Genomic DNA, 27684 nt, shown 5'->3' on the forward strand with positions numbered 1-27684 from the left:
TTTACTTAAGTACAATGTGTCTGTGTCATGTTGTGACATTAAAGTCAGGTAGTGTGTGATCCACAGTCGTTTAGTGTATGAGGCCCAGTTTTCCTCTTATTACTAACTTTTACAAAGTCAGTAAGTGATGCCTAGTGTTTTTAAAACCTGGTCAGATTTTTTTTAAAGTAGTGTCTGTGTCCATCATACAGTGTGGATTTTCTATGAAATCTGTCAACTCAAATCTATAGACTGCCTCTGACTTTCGCCAGCTAGTGTCAACTTCTCCAGGCAGTAAATCAGTGGAAAATCAGGGCACAAGTTGTATAGTGTATTCCAGCCTTCAGAGTAAAATTACAGTATATTCTGCTTTGAACATCTAGAATCCTATTGTGTGGATGATGACGATGATGATGCTATGTTTTCCAAGTCATTTGAGATCATCGGGAAGTTCAACCTATAGAAATTGGATCACAGGTGATGCATGGGATGATGAGTAAAGAAAAATCGAGAACTGTTTTACAGCGGTAGCACACTTGAATTGAATTGATTGCTTATATTGACAGCTTTGTGTTTGCCACAGAATAGAAGCACAAAACTGAGAGATCAGTGCTCATCCACCAGTATCTTATTACTACTTATTCTATTTATTCATTTATTAGTTTATACATGCAAATTGTTCTTATGTTCATGCATTTCAGCAATTGTAATGTATGCAGATTTTTTCTTCTTTCCTCATTATATTGGATGGGCCAGCCGTCAATCTGAGTGGGCCAGTGGCATAACTAATAAAGGTTGTTCTCTTCTGAAACCTAAATTGTTGATATCTAATAAAAAAATGTATGGGGGCACCACAGTCAGTGCTGTAGTTAGGTTATGCAGGGCCTCATTTGAAATCTCTGGGCCCCTCTGGGGACGCATAGAATCATCATTAACTTTCTTCCTGCTAGTGACGATCCTGACCCCAATGTTTCCATATGGGGCACTTGGGCATAATCATCTCATTATTGCATTGGGTGCAACTGACCCTTTTATCACGTGGACAGCACCTGTGTGTTTTCAGTAATTGTGGGGGAAATGTAATTGTTGCTAAACTGACTGACACTGAGATGATCGCCTGATTAATCTCTGTGCTGTCAGATGTAATCACCAGCAACTGGCGAGGGTAGAATATTTAATGGATAACATGACAAAAACATCTGTGCGCCGAGAATCATAACGGTCTCGGTAGGCTCAAACTGTGCGCTTTAAGTAGGCTATCATTTTGATGAGGCTTAAGCTATTAAACGAACTGCTCATTTAAAAACAACTTCAGTTATTGTATTGCGTCCTCGAATTCAATTTGACTTCCATTGCTCACCCAGTCTTTCGTGACGGGTCTTTTAACTGCATGTTGGGCTACTGAGAGCGGAGTGGGAGTTTCTTAAACTAGACGAGGGGTGTGGAAAAGTCGTATCAGTGCCGACGTTGTCTGGGAGCGAAACTGAGCGCGCACCGGGAACGCGCTTAACGGACAGCGACGAGCCTGGCTCGCGAGTAGGAACCCCGTCTGCTCTGCCGCGCTAGTCTTGTCAAAACGAGACATCCCTCGCCCACTGTCCGGTAAACTAGGACACCCTGGGAAACGGATTGAATTCCCTCCTTAAATCACAGCATCTTTACCGTCACAATCTGTCCATCCCGCTTACAGCTCAGGAATACAAAGTTGTATTACTTTTAAACGACTCTTCGGGACTGAATGCCAGTTATAAATTTTGGACAGAAACATCAGAATATTTTTTGTGTGTTTTGAGTCGTGTTGGTTTGGATATACACGCGTGCGTCGACTAAAATCGTACCGTGTTTCCCCCCTGTTACTTAGTGTGGAATATCTGAAGACTTTATTCTGTGCCCCAGAAGGCAAGAACAATACTTTAAAGAACTGATTTTGGAAATTTGAGGAGTTTTATTTATTTATTATTATTTTCCTTATCCAGTAGGCTACGTATGTTATTACGATGTGTGTGGTTCGAGAGTCTTCGCCGCCCCTTTTAGACCAGAATTAGTCAGTGTGGTCCCGGAGTAGATCAGTGTCTTCTCGATCTCACGCACTCTCCTCACTCTCTTTTTCTTCTTTTCCCCCAAAGGTTATTTGTCTATTTCCATGGAATAACTTATCAGGAAAACGACTGAACTACAAAGTGTCTTGTTTTCCCCCCGCCGCCTGTAACTGACAGGCGGTTTAAGGTTTGTTCTTCTCCGGAGAATGCTCAATGATCGATGGGGAATCATGAACAGCTCACCGGAACTCGAAGACGGACAGCGGGGCAAAAATCAGGTGCGTCCCCCACTCGCTTACACTTCGTAAAATATACTGAATGTAGTTTTAGGATGAGACACAATACCTACTCATCTATGTGCGTGTGGGGGTACAGAGAGAGGAGCGAATAGCACAATGAGTTGAGCGCGGCTTGTTCCTGTCACTCCGCATAAGCGCGCCCGTAGATCATGATCGCGGCAGAAAGTGGCTGTTTTGTTCCGCGTTATGCGGTAGCCGAAGAAAAGGGCGCCAGTCACGCGAATTGCATGCAGCTTGTCTGTGGATTTGGCACTAAGTGCTGGTGTAGGTATAGTGGCAGAGGAGGGAGGGAATTTTTATATTTAATGAATGGATTAATTTTTTGGTTGTGCCATTGATGTTGCGTTGGGAATGAAAATACTACTCTCTCTCTCTCTCTCTCTCTCTCTCTCTCTCTGTGTGTGTGTGTGTGTGTGTGTGTTTGATAAGCCACAGAGGCACTTTAGTGGGTTTCCTAAATCACAGCCAAGGTTAGATAGAATGAGGCACACGCGTGTATGTGTTAAAAGTGTGTAAAACTGGTTCATGTTGAATGTATGTTTTAATGGACAGTAGTGATTTATAATCTGGGTTCAGTTTTGTCTGTGTCAGTGACGTGGATAGAGAACCCTTAAAACGGACACACATGTTCAAATACAGTGAAAAACAAAACGTATCAAAAGCAATAGCAAAACCAACACATAGCTCGATAAATACTCAAGGCTTGGGTACACACCCACACCATCACACAATCAACTTCACAGACCGTAGGGGGAGAGTAGACAGTGCAGTAATTATTCAAGTGTTTTTTATTTTTTTATTTTTATTTTTTTCCTGTAGGTTGATTGGGCTTAAATTTTGTGCAGAAGACATCTAAGACTTTACATCAACTTAAATGGCTACAAAATTGGGATCTATTTTAAGCTTTTGAAATTTGAGTTTGGCAAAATATATTTTTTATTAAATAAGGAAGGATTTTCTTAGCACACACACAACTGCAGTGGTGGAGTGGAATTGATTGAATCCATTATTGCTGACAACAGTCCGCACATTTTAAACTATTGACTTTAAGTGACTGTTTCTCTGGAAATCTGTGTGTTTTGTTTGTTTTAGCTGGAAAAGTTATTGGATGTTGAATGAATGATGTTGCAGGGAATATTTGATGTTTAATGTCCCATGTGTTTCCACTGCACATTCATGCATGCCCGTCTGTTTTAAAAATCAGCACCATGGACAGTAACAACCACATGCCATGTGTCACATTCAGAACCATGGACAGAACCTGTTGAATCTATGTGGTATGTGGTAGATTTTTTACTCCTAGGCTGATAAGTATTACATTATGGCACAGTGACAACTTATGATTATCTCCCCCTTTAGGAGAAAGTGTGAATTGAAATTCTGACTACTATTTCAGAATAAAATCCTATTTCTAATGAGATTGTTGGACTGATATATGTCTTGGTGTCTGTTGTGGATCTCCTAAAACAATAATGATCCTTAAATTAACTTTAGCAATGTTTTTTTTTTTTTTAAACCATTCCTGCTGGTGAGACTCCAGGAACGGTTCAAAATCCCCTGAACCAATGATGAGCAAATGTGCAAGACAACTGCACTATGCAGACTAGACTGACCAATTATAAACCTCAAAATAATAATACAGGGGCCATTAACAACATGTGCAGATTTACAAACATAATAGGTACTGTACAACTGTAATAAAGAAGGCAGTTTACAATGGTAAGCTAAAAATACAGATAAAAGGAAGAGCAGCCATGAATCGCACCACCCATTCACAGATTGATCTTTGAATGACTAATGCTTTCTCCCTATATGGAAAGAAGGGTAGAGATGGAAACATCAAGAGATAAGTTGAGAGGCATGTCAGGTTGGACCGGAAGGGAGTTCTTGGGATTCCTGTTAGCTTTAGGTAATGCTGTAAGGCAAACACAACCATTCATTTGATTGTGCTTTGTTTTGCATGAAATTAGCATTCCACAGCATGTGTTGCTGTTGAAACAAATTCCCTGTTTATGCATGAACTGAAACAGTGACATCTCTTGAATTTTGCTTACATCCTTTAACTGTGTATGTGTGCGGCAGAGTATTTTCTGTATATGTGTCCTTGTGAATATTTATTTTTTGCCTTTCTCATTTTCTTATTCTCCTCTTGCCTATCATTTTCTCCTCTGCTCTCTTTGTCCCTCTCTCTCAGCATCTGTCTCCTACCCTGCCTCACCCTGTCAGTCAGTCTCCTACTTCTTTTCCCTCCATCAGGTCAAACACTGACGTTTTTGTCAATAGAGGCCTGGGTGGGGGGCATGATCATTTTCTTTCTTTTATTTTCCCTGTCCTGCCTTTCCCTTGAACTCGTCTCTCTTTCTCATCTACCCTTTCCCATGTTAATGCATTCTCACAAATACTGTGTAGGGATCGTGAGCTACGGACACATCACCCAAGAGCATTTCAGTGAAGAATAGAGATTTGCCTTGGCCATTCTGTGCAGAGTATTGTGCCTTTGCACCCTGATGAAACTCAGTTAGTGCTGCGTTAGTACCTGTTTTCTCTTCTCCCTCCCATCCACTTTCTGTTACACATTCATTGCCACATCTGACAATAGCCTCAAGCCATTAGCCATTGTTCACTCACTGAAAAGATTATAGAATGGCATTCTATGCTGTGCTTATAGTAATCATAAACATCTGTGGTGAAATTTTTATAAATTTAGGCTGAGTCATAAATCATGCTTATGGGTTAAGCGTGCTGAAGTGCACTTATTACGCAGATGAGAAACTATACAAGTGGCTTATTTTTTTCTTTTTCTTTTTTTTCTGTTTGTTTGTTTTTTTCAGTGGGTGCACTCATTATGTGGATTTCAACATGACTCACTACATTCAGAACTGCCTATTCTATTGTAAATCAAGTTAAAAATAATGTTCTTCTTTTTTTTATTTTTTTATCTCACCATGTACAGTGCCCTTCGAAGTTTGGAAACATCTCAAGAGAAGTGGGGTTTTGAAGAATATCAGCATACGTTCTTCATAATCTTGTGATGCATCTCCAAACTGTGTTCTAATGGAACTGTTGTGTCTAAATTTTATTGCCAATCAGACAGTAGAGCACCCCCCAGCCCAAAAAAAAAAAAAAAATGTGGGTCATTTTGAATACTGTAATCTAGCATCACAGCTGCAAATGAGGCATGATTTTGTAGTAATTGTACAATAATAATATTAATAATAATATGCTGATACATTTCCAAACTTTTAGAGGCCACTGTACAGTGTATACTTAAAAATGTTTGCTTTCCGGTGTGTATACATCTAATTTATCTGTTTTAAGACGGCCCTTTCTTGCAGGCTTACAGCTTTCATATAAGATTTGAAATATGTGCTTTGATACGTTTGCTTCTGATTCTCCACACTCTGGTCATACAGTATATTAAACTAATAAAAGTCTGTTCTTGCAAATGCATTAAGAATCCTCATCAACTGATGATTTGATGCTTTATGTTTCAATGAACACATAAACACACACATAGGCACTCACTCTTACAGAGTACACTTTGGTGGCTTAAAACAGTAATGATAGGAAACTAATTAATACAGAACAGTGACTGAATCATTCATTAACAACAAAAGTCCTAATCTTCTTAGAGTTAGAGGAAGAGAAAGCAAAGAAGGATTGGGGACAGAGGATGTACAGCAACACAGTGCTGGTGTGGTAATGTGGCTAAACTTCAGAGCTGGTCACCAGAGCCATATGTTGTCAACACTGTCATTTAACAACAGCTTGTTTTGGTGGTCTTCCTTGTAATAATTGTACTGTGAGTCACTTTTGCATAACATTTACATACTTTTTACCCTTATAAGTGGCTTAAATACTAACAAAACACAATCTTTAAGGCTTTACTCGAAATTGTTAACATACGGCTATTCTAAACCATAATCTTGTGTCACCATGCTAACTTTTTATATGCATATTTCTTAGTATAGCACAGTACATAGCCAGTTTTAATAAATGTGTGTCCGTCTATGGATTTTATCACCACAGGAGTCGGCTTTGCATTATTTAAGCCATTTAACATGTAAAAACACATAATATGGTCTCTGGTTAACATGTTCTCTCTGTCACCATTTGATAGAATCACAGATGTGAAACTTTGTGCTTTGCTCCGAGTGACCTAGCACAGTATGAAAATTTGTTCAGTTCAGTTTTTTTTTTTAAATGCAGTTTTCAGGTCAGTGATTGTAATCTCATACTCTCACTACATCATTAATACTAAGAATATTTATTGTAGCCAACAATATTCTCTCGAATGTCGTCCTTAATATTCAAGCAAAATTTGGGCAATCAAGTTTCTACCATGAATAAATCATGCAACAGTACTGCTTGTTGTTTGTTGACTTTATGTGGATATCTTGTTTTCACTATTAGTTATTAGTTGTTTAGCATTGCTATGAGTTAAATATTGATGAAGACTGGCACTGTTTATGTGTGGTTATTTAGATGTGTGTGTAAGTGTGTGTTTGTTTTGATGTCTGAGTGCATCTTTGTAAGACTATTTTTTGTACCTTGCTTTGTCTTGTTTATTCTCCAGAGCTAAAGATTGCAGAGTTCACTTCATATTGAAAAACAAATACAAATACAAATACAAATGCAATTTATTTATTTATTTATTTATTTTATTATTATTATTATTATTTATTTATTTTTGTAGAAAGTGGTGTTAGTGAGAAAAATAAAATTTAAGACCTAAGTTGTTTGGAGAACTCATTGCATCATGTTACCTTGATTATTATTTTTAACTAAGTTAAAAAAAGATATTTATTTACAGTTTTGAGGAGTGAAGTCTTATGAAATATATGCAGTAGTTCTGTAGAAAAGTGAATGTTGCAAATTCATGATGAGTAAAAATTTAACTGTGTGGTTGCTGATAGAATACTTAGTACGTCAGTTTAGAGACTTAGGCTGTTTACACTAGTGCATTTAAATTTTACTTTTGCTACGGTTACGCCTGTCATTTACACTACTCTGTTGTTTTTGACCCTTGAAAATGGAGACTTTTGAAAATGCTGCAATCCCTGTTTTAGTTTGAAAACTTCGGGGTTGCATTTCAGTGTAAATGGACCAAAACTGAGACTTTTAGCATGGCACACTAGTGTAAATAGGGCCTTAGAAGTTTAGAAGTTTAATAGTGAATAATACTGAATCAAGTTTAATATTAAATAAATCTAAATGTTTAAATAACGCTGTTTTATATAAATACAGCACTTGTTGGCCACTAACTCAAGTGTTCAGTGAAGTGCTGTACAGCAAATAGTTATATACAGTCATTTTGGCTTTGCGCCTAATTTCCTAATGAACCTTAGCCTGTCAATTGATTAGGTGTTTTTAACCCTTTAACTGCCGCTCGACCAAATGGTTGAGCACATTTTGAGTCACTATATTTTATTGAGAGGAGTACCTAACTTAATTCAAGCTGATTGAGCCATCTCTACCATCTGGTAGAGGTATGTTAAGCCAAAAAAAATCAACAGCATTTGTCACAACACTTCTTCTTTGATGGATGTCAGAGAGAAAGAAATCACTCCTGCCATGTAAACTGTTTTTGGTGAAATTTTGCAAGGTAAGCATATTTTTTTGACATATTACACTGTAAGAGCCCTAACTTTACAAAATTATTTTACTTGGTGCCATGAAAAAACTTTAGTATGTTTTCAATAATTTTTCAAAAACGTGCTCAACCAAATGGTTGATTTGTCACTTTATGGTAAACGTAGAAAAGCTAAGCTAATGTTTTAAAAATTATGGGACGTGTTGGAAAAAAAATACATTGAGTGTGGTAACTAATGACATAAGGAGATAAGAAATGCAAACAAAAAATGCTTTTTTCTTGGTGGGGCAGTTAAAGGGTTAAGTCAGACATTTGGAATCAAGTGAATGTCCAGAGTGCTGAGAACTTGAGAAAATCGCTTAATTATTCCTGCATATAAGGTTTTGTTTTCCTGAAATAAGTGTAAGTGTGTGCGTGTGTGTGTGTTTGTGTGTGTGTGTGTGTGTGTGTGTGTGTGTGTGTGTGTGTGTGTGTGTGTGTGTGTGTGTGTGTGTGTGTGTGTGTGTGTTTGCGTGTGTGTGTGTGTGTGTGTTTGGTGAGGGGTGGGGGACAATCAAGGCATCAAGTACCAAGGCAAGTGTGTGACATTCTGAGGTCTTGGTAAATTTCTGAAGTCATACGCTAAACTGGCTTTTGTGCATTAGGTTGTTGATTAATGACATTATTTAGCATCACTTTGCCCTTCTGCTCTGTGTTTGTATATGTTTATGCTTATGTCTGCATATTGGGATATGGATGTGTGAGTTGATTTAACACTGAGTGGTAATAGCATCATTAAGGCGGAATGATGTGATCAGAAATGTCAAGGTTAATCACTGAACTAATTACAGCCAAGAGATCGAGATTTAAGGAGGGGAGAAAGATCAAGAGACAGTTCACCTTCTCAAGATTTACCAGTCTGTAACCACATGTCGCATCCTGAGGACTAAGGCACGCAGACACACACAAACAGTCTGTCAGATGATGACTGTACGGGGGCGGCAGCTATTAGGGTTGCTAATGGCAATAGTTTCACACACCGTTTTTGAAAAAACCAATAAACTGACAGATTGAGTGAAAGATTTGAAAAGCGAAGGAGGGAGAAAGAGACACACATTGCAGGTTCCACACTAAAGATCCAGGCCCACGGTAACAGTAATCCAGCGCATGAATTATTTACACTGCATCTAAACTCAATCTAGCGAACACAGATCAATTCCTCTGCACAACATAGAGGGGAGGGGAAAGAAGGGATGCAACGAAGGAGGGAGGCAGCGAGGGAAGGAGAGAGGGGGCAGATTAATAAATGAATTTAAGAAGTTATTCAAATGCTAAATTATTTACATGTCAAATCAGTCAGAAGAGCTGAGAATGGATAGCTGCAAGATTGCCTCATTTTAAGGCAGTGCAGAGGGATGGAGTGAGGTAAGAGAACTGGATAAGAGGCATTGGGAGAGAGGCCAGAGGATTCAATAAATAAAACATGTGAATTTATGACCAGTAACTGCTTATATGCAAAGAATCGAGAATTAAGGGAGGTGACTCAACCAGAAACCACGAAGCACTGTGTGTTTTCACCACACTGAACTCTAGAACTAATCCATGAAAAACAATCTACTGTTTAAGAGGCCATTTTATATACACTCCCTCTTGTTCTCCAGCTTGTATAAATCAATGAAAGTGGGACCAACATTAGTGGTGTTGAAACTACTGAGGGCAAGTGAGATCGGTTTAAGTGTAGCTACTGTAAGTGGACTGTAGAAATGCAGGTCCATTTACACTGTAGTCATTCCCGCAGGTGTATGTGCATTATTTGTAATTTCCAGGCAACCTGTATTTTCATTGCTTTATTTGTGACAGTTTGGTCATGTTCTTTTAGTTTTTATTTCTATTATTGATACCGTAACTGTTAGCCGATTTGACAAATCACAGTTGCAAATGGCTCCTGTAATACAGTAATTTTTAACCCTAAGAACCTAATTTCGAAAAGCCATTTTACTTTGCTAAACTTTTATTACAAGACACTTCAGCACCATATAGGTTATCGGATGATACTAGAGCTTTTTAATTAACCTCTTTGGTTCTAGTTATCCATGCTTATTTCCCCGATTTTTTACATTTAGATGACCTTAATCATTTAATAGCACTGTCAAATTTAATGTTTTGCAGACGTCACAAGAATGATTTCTGAAGGATTATCTGGAACTACAGACCAGAGTAATGATTCCTAGAAATCCAGCTTTACCTTCACTGGAATAAATTACTTTATAATGTATATATTTGAATAGAAAACCCAGTTTTACTATATTTTTGATAAAATAAATGCAGCTTTGGTGAGCATAAGAGACTTCTTTCAAAAGCATTACAAAAATCGTAGTACAATCTTTTGACATAATGTAATTGTATTATCCAGCATTTTACTACTGATGCCTATACAGACACAACATTGCAGTTAGTATCCAACTGAGCACGCCAGTGCTTTGAAAAAAAGAGAGAGAGAACCAAAATAAATGGCTTCTATGAGATATATTTTTTATAGCACAAGGAAACTTTTCTCTGCATTTGGGAAGAATAACTGTCTCTGTTCCCCTTCATGCTTTCACTATGCATATTAAAGCCAATGTCACATGATACAATGGGAATCATATTTTAAACAGTGAGCAGAAATCCATTCGTCTGCAGTATTCTTGCGCTGACTGAGCAAAAGTTTGGTGCAGACCTGAAGCAGTATTTGAGAAGCATAATGACTTTCTCCATCTGAATGACTCTGGGCCACAGGTGTACTTTATAATGAGTCTATGTGTCTCAGATATGGCTGAGTGCTACTGTGAGTGATAGGTTTGGAGATCTATCACTCAAAATTTAAGCTAAGATGTATAGAGAAATACACAAACAGATGATCGAAAACTTTAGAGAGAAAAATAATTGTATTGTGGCCTACCTGTCAAAAACTGTCATCAAAATAATGATTTTAAATGAGTAATGCATTAGTATTATATAATGATGTTTTGTGTTTTAAAGGTGTTTTAAAACCAGTGGCGTAATAATGGATATGTAAGGCAAATTTAAAGGCACAAGGCCTCAGCAATAGCAGCAAATGAAGTGTGCTTTAAAGGTGCTCCACATTAAAGCCACTGTGGAGATACTGTCAGGCTTTCAAATGAGCCCAATTAGAGGCAAGGAAAGCCGAATGGCAATTTTATCATTAGCTCTTCTGAGTAATTCACTAAATTAGAGCAGCTCTTGTTAAAGTTTAATTTTGAAACATTCTGAATAGATGGTGATAATTGCCACAAGGTAATAATGAGTTTTGGGCTAACTCACTTTAAACAGGCTCAAAATGAGGTTTGCATAAATTGTAGATGATCGTTGTTAGATTTGTAAGACATTTTAACATTTGTTTGATTGTTAGAAAGAGGAGGTTAAAGGAGGAGGTTTGTTAGTTAAACAAACTATGCAATAACAGCAACTGAAAATGCTGTTGTATTTTTATAAAATTCATAGCTTATCATTATTGTAGCATTACAGTATGAATTTTTTTTTTTTCTTGGGCCAATAATGAAGAGGTCAAAAGTTCAGCAGGAAATCATTTACTAACCCTTGTGTTTTTTCCAAACCTAAATGACTTTCTTTCCTTATGTAAAACAAAAAAGATCTCATGTTTTGAAAAACTGTATTTACATATAAAAGTATATTTAATTGTTTCCATGGAAACAGGTGAATCGTACAAGTGGCTTGTCAGCACTGAGCAGGCAACATGACGGGGTCATAGATTAACATGGCAAGCACATCGCTTAAAACTATGATTTTAACCCAAACTGACATTGTGTGAGGAATGTCACCCTGCCAAGTCATACCAGGTTTTTGGGCTTAAATTTACCTTTAGCATAAAAGTCTACTGGGGCTTGTTTAAGTGTCAACAGCAATTTCAGTCCAGCCATGTTGTCTAAAAAATACAATCTGGGACAACTCCCAGAACCACACTGAGTATTAATTACCAACAGTATCTTAATGTTAGACATTTATTAAATGGCAGACACATTTGTTTCCCTAGACATATAATCTTTAATTAAAGGCAAATATTTATCATTTTGAAAGTTCCTTAGCATAGTGTTGAGCATTTATCTCTTCACTTCAGTCACTTAGTGGGAAGATATATCTATCTATCTATGGCTAGCTGACTGCCTATAGATCAGTTATGTAAACTATGTAATGTATGTAATCAGTTTGAGTTTAAAAATAAATGCAACAATTTAAAGACTATATTCTACATTTTATTCTGCATCTCATGCTCTTTTATACATGAAAAAAGTCATGCTTTCTCATGCCAACAGTCACTGTTTGTCTTGACAAACTTTGCTTTTGTTATTGTTATTATTTAATACTAATTACTATACAAAAACAGTTTTGATTCATTTTGCATCATGCATGCAACCCCTATTGAACGGAAATTGCTTAATTAGATTCTGAATAATGCACATGCTGTTCTGAAAAAGACACAAATGTTCAGAGTTCAAGCAGGTTGATGAACGCAGGATTTGCAATTTTACTAGTAATTTGTCATTAAATTATTATTGTAGATGTGAAGCAAGCCACTTCTTGCATGACGGCAAATACAGTAAGAACATTTTAATGACAACGCTTGTATTCTGTCTAGATGCGCAAATAGATGAACGTTTAAACACCTATGTGGAATGGCCTGGGAGCAAATTATAGCAAAGATCCTAATTAAGCTCAAATATAGCTCAAACATCGTAGGTTGTGTGTTATGTATATCTCTTGTTTAAAAAAAAAAAAAACCTGTTAAAACACTCGTCTCATTACAGCATCGTGCAACAGAGTGTCACCTGTACAGTGATAACACTTGAAAACAAGAGACACAATTACCAGTTTACAACTGTTTGTTCTGTTGTATTGTCACTGGAATTGTGGTTACTTCTGAGCATTGGTGTGAACTCAACTTGAGAAATGTTTAGCTTTTTTCAAACAGGAAATAGCAGTTTTTTTCTTTGCAGTATATGGTATATCGAATTGGTAATAACTGATTTGTGTCATAGGGATAAGAGTCTATTGCAAGGATGTTTGAAAACAAAGTGTAAGCACGCATTCAATTACAGTTTTTGATATGCCACAAATTGTCAATTGCATTGTTAAACAACTGAGAGGCTGAATTACTCACCGTTACCAAATATGACACCCTCTTGAGAGGGAGAGAGAGAGAGAGAGAGAGAGAGAGAGAGAGAATATTTAGATTTTTTTAGAAGCTTTCACCACAATCTCCATAATCACTACCTTGCAGCTGTTGAAAAAAAAAAATGAGACCATTAAGGTCTGTTGTCCTGGTCCAGCCATTTTTCTTCAAGATACCTACATTTAATGGATGATGCAATGAGGTTATTTTATTTTTAGTGATGTGATACCACAGTATACTCCAAAATCCCTGCCTTCCAATTGGCTCTGGAGGGGCCTAGCCACCCGCATTGCCCTGAAAAGAGTTTCTGATGGCATGTGAATCAATGCACAGCTTTGGAGGTTAGCTACTCAAAAACACAAACACAGAGTTCTCTTATCAACCCACTGTTAGGTAGGCGTCCTCTCTGATGCTCAGTGATGGAGAGAGTGAGAGAAAGTAAGCTGTGATGGATGGGTGAGTGGTAGAGACAGAGTAGAATGACGGATGGGTGAGAAAAGAACATACGTGAAAGCTACAATATTGAAATTTAAAGTGACAATTAAGCTTTGTTGTTCACTTGAAAGTGTGAAAGCCTCTTTTCTCAATCCACTTGTATTCAGAGAGCATAGCTTTGTGTTTTTTTTTCCCCTTGACTGTATTTTCTGTACCAAAGACTATGTGCTTTTGTGCTGAAAGTTGGGTATTATGCATTTGGTGTCAAGGGATTTGAGCCATTTATTCAAGCAATTGTCTCCTTGGAAGCATTTTGGGGCTTTCTAGGTTTATTGCTGGAGTAATTGCATGTTAAGTGTTGTGTGGGTTACACAGAGACTTTTGAACTCTGTAGTTCTGTGCATTAGTCATCATGACATCAGAGATACCATAGACTATCTTTACTTACCATTTTGGCATGACATTTCTCCTAAAAAAAATATTTAAACATCAAACCTACTTAATCCAAAACTAAAAAAAATAAAATAATTGAAAATCTATTTTAGGTTTTAGTTTGTCCAGACATTTGCTGACTTTTGCACAAAACAAATTCTTGCCCAAAAATATACAATGTACGTTTGTCATCCCTGCAAGTCTGGAAATTAAAGGAATAGTTTGCCCCAAAATGAAATGTAATCATTTACTCACCTTTATTTTAAACATAATATAACATAAGATATTGTTTTGAACATGCAACCTCTAGGGGCTAAACCAAACTTACATATTCTACATTCATTACATTATTATATCTGAGAGGGGAACCTCAAGTCAATATTCTGTTGTGAGCTGCAGTCCAATTTATTTACTTTATCATTCTCAAATATTATGTCGGACCTTATGAAACTATCATTAGCATTAACTGTCTGCTTTATAACCTTAACTAGATGAGATTATATGATGAGCAGGAAATCATTGGTATCTCTGTGGGCTGGAATGCACCGCTGTGGTCTAGCGAGTACATTGTGAGGTCTAAGTCCCTCAGTTCAGCTCGAGGCCAGCTGTCATTCAGCTTTTTCCACGGAAAACTCAGGCCATAGCAGTTTAAAGATCACAAAGCTAACTGCAATTTTGAAACCACATCCAGCAATCATTATTTGAAACATAACTTTAGACAGAAAATACATCTCACAGAAGCCTATAATTTGTTTGTCCCGCTGCATACATGGTGTTTACAGTTTGTCAATAATTTCTTACATATTTCCAATAACAACGTCTTATATGGACATAACTATGCCTTGCATTGATCTAAAATCCAAAGGCTTTTTAATTGAGTCCGAACGAGTATGTCCCTATAATGGAGTGAAGTTTTCTCTTTTTCTTCCAAAGTAAATAAATCATATTGAGTGCAAGAGAAAACCAGGACAATCCAGTTTAGCGATTTGTGCTTCAAGATACCCCCAGTTCTACCCCTTGGACTGCTTCAGTTTACATGTGCCTGTGGCCTCCATTGCCCCCCAGCGTCCCACTGGTGGACCTTCTTATGTTTGTTTGTGTATGCTGTCCTTGGCTCGCCCTTCTATCTCATATTTGTAATGGGCATCACTTCACACCCGATAGCCTTTGGGGTTGATTGGAGTTGAAGGTGCGCACCCAGCTGAACACATACACGTTTGTTTTCCTATCATGGTGGAGACTTTTGTTTGTTTTATCTACGCAAATTATATTTTCAATCCCTTAACCTTAAAGCTAACCCTCACACAAACGTGTATGCATGTTTAGAGTTTAATTAAAACATTATTTAGTATGTTAAATATGTTTTCCTCATGTGGACTATACAGTGTTTTGGTGATTTCAGGTTTTGCTATCCCTTTGGGGTACATGTTAGCAAAACCTTTCCAGTCTTTTGCTTGGAATACTCAGGTAAAGACGGGAAGGAAGGGTGAACTGGAGCAAATGAAATTGAGAGAAGAGATAGAAAGATAAAGCGAGTGATTGAGAGTTCATCTTCGTGGTCAGATGCTATTGATTTTTATGTTATTACATGCATTATTCATAGGAAATCTCCTTCGTATGAGCGGAGATATATACAAGAGGAGCATTGGATGAAAAATCCATTTGTCTTCCACACTATGGGATATCTGTGCAATGTGCAATTTAGTTTCTTTGTCATGGCCCTAGTTGAGATTGTTGAAAACATCAAGGTGTGTCTATGACTATAAAACAACAATGGTACTGAAGTAGAGAGATGGGTTAGTGTACGGCAATATTGAGTTTTTGTTTTTGTCTGTCTTTTTGACATATGCAAAAGATGGATTGGATATTGGTTTGCTGTCAGAAGCTCTATAGCTTAGATGTGTATTTAATTAGATTAGAATTACAGGGAAGAATGTATTCATTCTTGAGTTCAGTAAATGTTTTGCATTCAACATATTACAAATAATGAATTAGGCTTCTGTCTTAATCTCTTAAATTCCTAAAAGCACTGTCTTAAAAAAATGAAGAATGTTTTCAATGTGTGTTTTTGTAGCCTAGTAAGATTCTTTTTTACTGTTTTCGAAAGAAGTGTCTTATGTTCACCAAGTAGAAAAGGCAATATTTTGAGGGGGGTGTGTGTGTACCTGTAATGGCAAAGCTGAATTTTTTTTTTTTTTTTTTTTTTTTACATTTTAACATTATGTCTGTCATTCGCAACCATTTTACTGTAGTGTGTCCTCACTCAATAGTACATGTCTTATTATGTCAATTTTAAAATAAAATGGATTTGGCTTATCATTTGGAATTTAATATGGTCCTACAGTATATGAAAAATGGATAATAAGAATTTTAAAAGCCAACCAATGAGGCTGTTTTTTTGGATATAGTGTCATAGCAAAACAAACCTGCAATTCAGGTGTTGATGTGTAAAATTGTAATACTATAACACATAACAAGTATAACATGTACTTTTAAATTGTAATATTATAACACCGTGTACATGTTGTTGTAGTATTAGTGATCAAATCCAAGCATTTGGCCACCTGTTCTTGCCAGATAAACGTATTTGGTTAACAGATGATGTTGTTTCTAGACACGCTCAAAAAAAAAAATTTTCAAGAAAAGGTTGCCAAGACTAAGATTTAACAGATTTTTACTTATCCACTGGGTGAAAACTGCAACAATATGAGTAACACAAACTCTCTCTTTGTCTTTTTTGTCTCTCTTAAAGTTAGTACTGAAAACAGCAATGTTTTTCTGTTTTAATACTCTGAAGTTAGTATGGGTAGTACAGTCTACTCAGGCTCTCTGTTGTCCACATGCACGCTCTGTTTCATCACTTCCTCTGTTTCTCCCTTTCTTCCTCTCATAGCTAACTGGTGTAATTGAAGCTTATGATTTGTCTGAAAAGGAGGACTCAATGTGTGTAAAGCTTTTATCTCTAAATTAGCTCAACAATTAGTCAGCTTACAGGCACCTTACGTGCAGATCTGGAACACTCTTGCTCTCTCTCTCTTGCTCTCACTCTGTCTTCATTACTAATGTTATCCATGCTTGTATCATGTGAAAGTTAAAGGGGTTTAGTGTACATGGTCATGACAGCAACAGAAAGACTGGAAAACTGTGCAGAAAAGGTTGGTAAGTGTTTTTTTTTTATCACATTAGTCTCATGGTAACAGTTGTAATGTCTTGTGGCAATACTATTGAAAGTGTAAACAACATTCAATGTTTTATTTTCACAAAATGGAGAATGAGGTATTTTGTAATAGTGTGAAATCACATTTGCAAGCCATTTTACTTCGACAATTTGATGTATTTCTGTTTAAAACAAAAAACAAAACAAAACAAAAACAAATATTATATGAGGAACAAATGCATGCAGAAATTTGATTTTATCCATTAGGAATTGATTTGATCTCAAAATGTTGTCTCTATAGGTGGTTAGATTGGAGGGGTAGACAAATAAGATCTAAATAATAAAAAGAGTATTTTAGAGTCACAGCAACCTCTTTTTTAACATGCACCATTGTGTTATTCAGTTGAACACACCAGATCTGTAAAAGTAACTAGAACAGGACCATCTTCTGTTCCTAAAAGCATCTGAATACAGAGAGGCCTTCCTAATGTTTCAATGGTCTGATTCTGTTACCATATAGTGGAAAGCTAATGTAATATTGTCCACTGTTATTGCCGGAGACATTAAAAAGAAAATCTGATGAGATGCTTATGAAAGTGTATATGTGACCTTATGTGTTTGCAAGATAAGAGGAGCTATATTACTAAAAGGCCATTATCAGAGCAAAGGGATGATTCTCATGCCAGCTGAGTTTAATACAAGCGCGTGTTGGGTTTTCATGGTTTATGGAGTCATTCAGTAGGTGTAATGTTTTTATTTTTACTGTACAAACTATTTTTTATCCCCTTACCTTAAACCTAAACCTTATACCCTCACACTAACAGGGTTAAACCCTGTGATTTAAAAGCTTTGCAAGTTCAAAATGTACTGGTATTACTATCAGTGCGGGGACATTTGATCCCCGCAATGTAGTGAATACCAGGACACACTCACACTCACACCCACACTCACATACACAAACACACAAAGGTTTATTTTATAACATATATAATGTAATGAAATATAACTCTGAAATAAGTACTTTCATTTTTTTATATATAAATTTTAATTTTCTGTGTCCTAAACCTAACCTTCATAAAATCCTGTGCACAAAATGAGATTTTGATATAAGCATGATTTGCCCGATTTTTGAGCATTTTTAAATTGTATGAAAACATAAAAGGAGTGAGGACATTTGACCCTCAAAGTATAGACAAACCTGAATAAACACACACCAAAATTAGTTTTATGTGTGTTTGTTTGTGTCATTTTGTGAGTGTGTGCCCAACCCCTCTCAGCTCAAACATCACTGGTCAGACTCAGACACAGTCAGACAAACACTGCCCCCAGGTAAGGGCTTCAATCTTTCACACCATTAAACTTACAGCTTGACATATCATTAGTTCCCGGAACTACTGGAGCATATAAAGTGGGTCCAAACCTCTGAGACCACACTGAAAGTCTGAATTCAAAATTAATTGAAAATAAACAAAATGTTTTTAATTTTTAAAAACAAAGAAACTAACACAAGACTTATAACTGCTAATAAAATTTGTAATGCAATTTTTTTTGTTATGTCCAATGCTCCTCTTGTATTTTTTGAATGGTTATTAGAACAATTAAGTGACTAATCCGTGATTATTTCACAGATTTAAACAGTAGGCTTTGATTGATTATTCAGCTTTTACAATTAGTTAAAATATTGAGTTACAAATATTCCAATAAATAAATAAAACAAGGTAATCACTTTTGAAGATGTTACTAATTACTATTGTACAATTACAGTTCAAACTATTTTTAGAATGTAAAATAACTATATTTGGCACACAGAATGAGATGACAGTGAGACTTTTGCATACAGTTAATTAAATGGTAAATGAGAAAGAAACTGAGTGATGCATCAATCTGCCTAACATTTTCTTTTGTAAGTCATAATTATATAGAACAAAATAAGGGTAAGTGAAAAGGCTTCACAACAGTAGCTCTCTTAATATACCTCATATTAATATAATAATCAAAAGAGTTCTGTGCTACATCAAGCTTAAATCTATGCAAACCAAACTATCCATTTAATGTAATACTCTTATTCTTAATGATTAACTAATAAAAAAGATTCTGGGCCCTATAATACACCCGGCGCAATGAGACGCAAGGCGCACCGTAAGTGTGTTTGCTAGTTTCAGTCAGGCGCCATTCGCATTTTCCTGTCCAGCATCACGTCATTTAATTAGCAAATGCATTTGTGCTCGTTTGTGCGACCATGGGCATGCTGGTCTAAAAAAGAGGTGTGTTCAGGCGCAGTGCTGGTGCATTGTTATTTTAAGGAGCTGAAAATAGACTGCGTCATAGACCAACTCAAACCTGGTCTAAAGTCTGGCACAATGTTTTTTTCTTTGTTAATTAAAGAGTGTGTTAGTATAGGCGGGTCCGCAACGCACGTACACGCTGCTTATTAAACATAGGGATGCACAGCAGAACACAAACATGCAAAGTATTACAAATTAAAGGATTGCAATGCATAAGCATTTTTTGTAGGCTAATTAAAAAAAGAATCCGAAAAGAAAGAAGCTTCAAATAAATATTTTAAAGTGCGTGAAAAAATTCAACCACACCTATAGATTTATGTTTCACTTTCCATAATCCGTGACCGACAGAGGAGCATCTTGGCGGCGGGGATTTAAAACTTTACCAAGACTCAAACTGACACAGACAGAGACTGGATTTTTTCAAACAGGTAGGGTACAAGTGATTTCAAAACATTTCAGCCGGTGTATATATTTACATACTGAATATATTATTTACCTGATATAAGATGCTTTTGGTTTTGAGTCAAGCGCTTCATTGTAGTATTGGTGATATCTCTTCAGCGTGCAGCACGAGCAGGTCAAACTACAAAGCTGAATATTTATAACTATGACTGGACTGTCACACACATACCATTATTATGAGTTTATCTGCCGTGTTTCTGCACATCGTTTTGTGAATAACGCCTCGCACACACGTTCATTTGCAATTATGAGTTTATTCCCAGTAATTAAAAAGAATGTCAAATCAAATGCTCACTCTACTGGTCATCTTCAGCACGAGCAGCTCAAAACAGACTTTATAATGGGAGCACTATTGTAAAAATTGTAAATTTTTAGGGTTTCACTGTCGTTTAGTGTTATCTATCTTTTAATCAAAACATTTAAAAAATGATTTACCCCATTTATATCTGTGAGGCATTTGTTACACATTTTCCCTGTTTGTTAACATCAGTAATTTTGGCAGTCGAATGTCTGACTTGACTCAGTGTATTTTGCCCCGCCCCAAAAATATGATTCGACTATCAGTCGAATATCAGCAAGATTTGAAAATTCCAATTCGACTATGAAAATCCTTAGTTGGGGACACACCTAATATATATATATATATAGCTCCGTTTCATCTCAGAGATGCGTTCTGTCTTTGCGCTTACCAAATTTCACTGTGTAAATAGCAAATCTGTCATGGCACGAGCACAACTGGCTCTTAAAGGGAATGGAAGATGAGACACTGATTGGTTTATTGCACGTTAAGCCCAAAAAACACCCATTACTCATTAAAAGAATAGGGACAACCCGTTTAGACCATGCGCCCGAGAGCGCCAACCATTTTTCCATCGTTAAAATAGCAAAAGTGGATTTGGACATGCCCTGAGTGCACCTGCGCCGTGCGCTTTACACTTTGCGTTTAGATCGTTCAAATAGGTACCTCTGTCACTAGCTAGCTACACCTATCTCCACACTGGAGATCTGCTTCCTAGCAGAAAATCAAGATGTAATTCTAACTGAAAGCGATAGTGGTACTGTTTTTTCATGTTAAATACTATAAAGCCGCTTGCTCTAAATGATATTGTTTAAAGCGCTATATAAATAAATGTGACGTGACTGAAGTGCTGAATTGAAGAGCTGATTCAGTTTTTGCAGAAACACCCTTTATCTGTCTGGGCATTAAAATTCAAGTAAATGCACCAGTGTATGGGAGAAAACAGACCTTGCATATAGAAATGCTCAGTGTGGCCTATTTATGGTGTTGTTTGTGCTTAGAATAATGTGTGTATGTGTCTGTGTGTGAGAGGTTTGGAAAAGGGACAAAGACAGAGAGAGAGAGAGAGAGAGAGAGAGAGAGAGACACTCTGAGAGATACTCAGTTCTGAAGTTGTTGCAGTCTTCACTCAATAAAATACAACAAGCAAAAATAGCCATCAATCTACTGAGGTCAGCTGGAGAGAATCAGCAACGGAACATGGAAAAGAAAGCAGTCATAATGACGGTTGATCTGCAGGGAGAATGGCTTATACTGTATAGTCCAACTATCAATACTGCCTTCGACCTTTTGAGAGTTCGCCGCATGAATCTGTTTTCAGCTGTTTTTTATCTAGATGAAACAGCTGTTCAAAAGGAAACTGTCCAAGGAGCATTACTGGATTGAGTTCAATTGGATTACATGTAGTATTTAAGCTCATCAGTCATACCTGTTAAATAAAATAACATTTGTCCTTTAGTTATGAAGAGCTGACTTGAATAAATTTGAAGCATCAGATATCATAATAATGAAGAACCTTGAAAACTATTTTTTTAATGCCTTGTTTTATCTTGTAATCCATGATGCATCATAATTTATTATTATAAACCTTTGTTGGAAACTACATTTAAATGAATTTAAATAGTAATTTAAATAATGTAAATCCAAATGAACGTCTATATATATATATATATATATATATATATATATATATATATATATATATATATATATATATATATATATATATATATATATTATATATAATACATGTAAATACATGTTAATAATGATATTATATATTTTAATATTATATATTATGAAAATTCTTAAAAATAAACAGTTTAACAATTGTTTTTCATTGTTAGCTCATGATAATATATTAATTTATTAATGTATTATTTTGTAAAACCCTATTTCTTTCGTTGGAAAGCTTTAAAAAAAAAAAAAAAAACGACTTGCTTGACAGAATACCAAAACCATCTTCGTCAAAAGTACAGTAATTCTATGAAGGATAGACCAGTGTAAATAACAAAATGTATGAAATTTTTTTTTTGATTTGATCTTATTTCAATCATACCAAATCACATCTAGTGCCTTGCCATGTTCCACCAGTCCGCAGAGATAGAGGAGGGAAGATCTCTGATCCCTCTGTGTAAACTGTTCACTGAAGTACTTCCCCGAAATATTTTTATTTTCCTAGAGTCGGTCATAAAAGCCAACTTGTAAAGCAAGCCATTAACCACCCATCAGTATGGGCCAATACCTGTGTGGCTGTTTAGCATATTCATAAACAGGAAGGTTTGGGAAAAAAGAGAACATATGTGTACACGCTTATTCAGGAAATTGCATATTTTACACAGAGAGCACACCTCCACTGCAAGTGCATCGTTGCATGCACACACATATGTCCAGACTTCACACACACACATTTGTTTGGATGGTAAACTCAAAGTGGCTTACATTTTTCCCATTAAAGGGAGAACTAGAGACGGAGAGCTGAGTTTGTTAACTGCGCAAAATGGGTAATGGAGTGAATGGATAATGCACATTGACAGCACACACTCACAAACATGGTGCCTATATATGGGTCAGAGATTCAGATTTGTGAGAAGCACTTCTCTGATGAAGAACACGTGACTACCAAATAAAGCATTTTGATCCATTGACTTCCATTCATACCAGTGTGAATGTAAAAAAAAAAAAAATGATCTGATGTTTTACAGTATATGCAGAGCTGAGTAGATTGCTAACTAATTGTAGTCTGTTACTGATTCCAAATTACATGATAAAAATTGTAGTTACTGTAATAACGTAATCCATTACACATTTTAGGTATATAATCAGACTACTTTTAGATTAGGTTTGAACTAATTTGCTTAACACATTGATTTAAATAGGGTAACATTGTACCACATTGATTTAAAAACACTAAGTTTAAGAAAATGTTTTCAATTTCTTGTAATTAACAACATGAAGTGCATTAAACATTACGTCAAGGTTTCCCAAACTGGTGTTTCTAGAGGAACTGTAGGGGGTTTGTGAGTATAATGAAAAGCTAATAATTTATTAAATCATGAAAAATGCTATATTAAATTAAATATAAACTAACCTAAAAATAACATCAAAATAAAACATAAAAAAATAATAATTATATTTGTTTACCTGCATGTCATGTGACCATTAACCAACGTCAGAGAACTGGGAACATGCAAATATGATACTTATTTATTAAAATACTTATTTACAGTTACAACATTTGCTTTGTATAACTTTTGTTGCTATTACAGAGCTTCATGGGTCAGCAGGTACTCACAATATGATATTTTCAATATATGGGAAGGGTCGCATCCATGTACTGCTCCTGGCTGACTCAAAATCTCGGTGATGGAACGTCACAGGCTCTTAAGAAAATATGGGAACAAGTTTTGAACCTGACATTTGAAAGCGGAGAGTGGCAGGAAATAAAAAATAAATAAATAAAAACAAATTAACGGCATCTAGGTATGCAAATATACGCCTTCAGTTTAAGATCATACAACGGTTTTTACTGGACTCCTTCCAGACTGTTCAAGCTTATGTTAAAAGATACATCTTACTGATGGAGATGTAAGGTTGAGTATAGTGATTTAGCTCATACTCTGTGGTTCTGGAATAAAGTTCATGAACATATTTGCTTGGTTTTAGAGTTTCATATTTCACTATGTCCTAGACTGTTTATATTAGGTGGGTGGGTGGACAGACAATGAAATAAGAGACACAGACACAAAATCCTGGGTCCAAACCAGTTTGCCCATTGGCAGACAAATAATTCTCAGGAGCTGGAAATCAGAGGATGCCCCTTCCTATCAGGAATGGGCACTAGAATGGGCACTCTGCATTTGAACAAATGTCTGTTTACTATACTAAATCTGTATTATAAGAAAATGGTCCAAGTGCTTAATTTATTTGGAAAAGGGACAGTAATAACTGCATGTGAAAAATATACTGGGTTACACTTTATTTTGATAGTCCACTTTAGACATAGAAGCAGACAGCCTACTAATACTCTACTAACTACCAGTTGACATGTAGTTGCAAAGTTACTTACTGCTAGTAGAATGTCTAAAGTGGACAATCAAAATAAAGTTTTACCATATACTGTTTGTGACAGTGTAAATGTGATGTGTTATTAATTGGAATTTTTAATTAATTTTAATGTATTTTGTTTATAGAATTTTCTTTTTACTACTTTTTACTAATGTATGCAGTAAAAGTCGATCAGATGACAGGAAAGTTCGAGAATCCCTGCATTACTGTTCATGCAAATAAGAAATAATGTGAATTTGTGCATTTTAATATGTTTGAATGACAAAAGCCTTCCAAAGACATAGTAATACATACTTAACCCACTTTAATTTGAGTTATAACTCAAATTAAAATTGATATTTTAATTAGTAGTTGATGCAATGTTATTAAAACACTTAAAGGAGTCATATGATGCAATTTCGAGTTTTCCTTTCTTTTTGGAGTGTTACAAGCTGTTTGTGAATAGATAATATCCCTGAAGTTGCATAGAATAAAGTCTCAAAACCAAAGAGATAAAAGTAATTTAAGACTCTGCCACATACCCCTAAAACAGCTCGTTCAAACATGCCCCCACGTCTACGTCACTATGAAATATTTGTGTAATGCCGCCCAAATGTTCGCACAAAGAAAGAAGATGTGGTTTCAGTTACCTCAGTTATTGTTGAAGCAGCCATGTCAATGAGATGCTGTGTGTATCTAGACGAAAGCAAAAGCACTTTATTTGGTCTTCCAAAAGTAGATGCGTTTAGAAATCTTTAAGAATGCTTACAACAGAACAGCAACAAATTTGATGGATGACCGTTTAGTGAATCTAGGAGAGGAGGTAATTCTGACTTTGCTACGACAATCTGGTGCTTCTGAAGCAGCTACTGTAAATATGTTTTGTTATTAGTTTTTGCTATTGTATTTGCTATTGACTATTGAAATGCGGAGTTTTGCGCGTAGTGTGTGTGTGTGAGTGCCTACAAGCTCATGTGTGTGTGTGTGTGTGTGAGAGAGAGAGAGAGACAGGGTCACATCACAGAGTCAGCTGTATTAACTGTCTTAATAGTCACTGTGTCTGTCACGCCGTGATTCTGTTCCCCTTTCAGGCTTGAACTGATGGTAAAACTAAGGACATTATTAATGGTGTTCACATTTATTTTGAAAGATGAAGCTCACGATTATGGAAAGGGGCGTTACATTGCATTGGGTCAGTTGGCCAATCAGCAAAATGCATCTGAGAGAGGCGGGGCATAGAAGACCTACAATAATGTACAGTATTTGAAAAATAATGTGTTTTTTTTTTTTTTACATTAAAGCATGTCAACATATTCTATTACACCAAATACACAAAATAATGATCTTTAAAAAAGCATCATATGACCCCTTTAAACCTGAAATTTTGTAAATCCAGTGGTCAAATGCTGAGTAGCCATCTAACTAGTGACTGGTCTTTGTGTGAATTGACACAAAATTTTAAAAGATGAAAAATAGGAATTAAGGAGAATCAATTAATTATGAATAATATATTGCTATTGTGTGACTGATATGTAATCATCAATAAATGTAGTCTGATTACAAGTGTTTTAAAATGGGAATTAATCTAATTACAAGAATATTTGGGAATTTGATTACGTAGGCTAATCCCGATTACATGTAATCAGTTGCAGTTACATGTAATTCATTTTGTTAAATTATGACACTGCAGAGTGTGGCATGATGTTACAAATTTTTAGTTTTATACTTACAATTTTTATTAATACAAATAATAATACATTCTTACATTTTTTGTTGCCCTTTTCTCAGACTTAAATTACTTTACAGAGATTCTTCATCATATAATCTGATTCAAATATACAGATAAGAGCTGAGAGGGGAAAAGAGCGTCGTTTGTGTTTGCAAGAAAAGAAGAACTATGTCACTAAGAAATGAGCATTATTAGAGCAAACATGATTCTCATGCCAAGTTGTGAAAAGGAGAGGAGAGCAGGGAGAGGAACACCTCCATCACTCTTTCCTTGTCTTTCCTCCAGTTGTGTCAGATTGCAGTATTATCCCCTACGGGCTTTAAAAAGCACTTTCTGTTCTGCAAAAATGGTAATGATGATTATGTTGTCATGATGGCTTCAACTCTCTTTGTCTCTCTGTGTCTTTTTTTTCCTTCTGTCTCTGTCTGTCTGCAGAGGATGAGTTGTAGCTATCTGCTATGTACCATCCTTCTCTTCGTGGCCGTTCTGCTTGCAGTCACAGTGACGGGGACCATTCTTCTTATGAACCACTACCAGGCTCCCCCCATGTCGGATGGCCCTCCTCATATTAGCACCAATCAGGATGAAGCCAATGCGCTGGTGACAGTCGAGAGGGGTGATGGATCACGCATCAATATCTTCATCGACCCCAACTGCCCTGATTATAACAGTAATTTCCTTCGGCTGGAAGGCGTGCAGACGTCTTTGCTGCATTCGCTGACGGACCACGATACGGATCTCAAGTCCGTCAAAGGTCAGGATCGAGCGCTGTTGGTCAACTTGGCAGAGGAAGTTGCTAAGCTGTCTGCCCACGCGGGACAGCTGAAGATGGACTATGAGTCTCTCAGAAGAGGACAAAGCAACCTGGGACAGGACCTTAATACACTGCAGACGGAACAGAGCAGACTTATACAGGTAATGGTGTACAGATGCACACATATGCAGAACAGCAACATGTGGATAGCTGAAATAACATGGCCATATTTCTTTCTTTTTTAAAGATTTTCGGTAAAAATTCACAACTAAATGTATAAATGTTTGATTATATCACAGGAGTTTTTCAACTTTTTAATCACTCTTTTGTCTTCACTAACCGGTTAACTGTCACACACATTTTTGAACATAGACTAGAAAGTGCATGATCCAAACCTACATTTTTTAAATTAATAACTCAAAACATTTTATAACATGATTTTGATGCACTATTTTCATGGTAATGCAATGTTTGATTTTAAAATGGGTTTCAAGGGATGAATTTTGAGATTGTAAGTTTTCAAGTGATGCATAATTTCTGATGATTTCTAAAGTGAGATATAGAAAAAGGCAACAAAGAATCCTTTTTTGACAAAGGTCAGAACTCCTGTTATGATGTAGGTTTTTGGGGTGCACTCTTGCCATGAATTAATCTATTACATTTCCTACATAATTTGTATCAATAATCTATTTAGGAGTCTTAGACCTTTCCAACAATATATAGTTAGTCATGATTAGATTAGGATTTAATTGTAATATATTGAATTAAACGTAGGCGTCCCACAGGACGGGTGACATTTAACAGGCTAACTCATTTTTGTCATCATGCAGTGTGACGAATCAACTTTTGAATTGAATTGAACAGAGTCCAGTTTTAAATAGTAAAAATATTGAAACTCTTTGGCCATATTTGAGCGAGATCCTTACGGTCTAATCAGATTCAATGATCTATGCTAAGCTGAACTAAAAGTGCTACTGCCAGACCCAAGGATCAGCTAAATGGATT

The 27684-nt window shown here is 36.2% G+C and overlaps 1 protein-coding gene across 1 annotated transcript in view; it reads left to right on the forward strand.

Annotated features, from left to right (window-relative positions):
- The first annotated feature begins 1475 nt into the window (after positions 1-1475).
- The window catches only part of LOC127957029 (fibrinogen C domain-containing protein 1-like), a 65590-nt gene continuing 39381 nt past the window's right edge, over positions 1476-27684 (forward strand). Inside the window, exons 1-2 of the mRNA XM_052555362.1 lie at positions 1476-2296; positions 26361-26840. Of these exons, the coding sequence (XP_052411322.1) occupies positions 2225-2296; positions 26361-26840 (552 nt within the window). The 5' untranslated portion in view covers positions 1476-2224. The remainder of the gene's footprint in view (positions 2297-26360; positions 26841-27684) is intronic.

Source organism: Carassius gibelio, chromosome B5, assembly GCF_023724105.1.
Source record: "Carassius gibelio isolate Cgi1373 ecotype wild population from Czech Republic chromosome B5, carGib1.2-hapl.c, whole genome shotgun sequence".
NCBI classification, from domain to species: Eukaryota; Metazoa; Chordata; class Actinopteri; order Cypriniformes; family Cyprinidae; genus Carassius; species Carassius gibelio.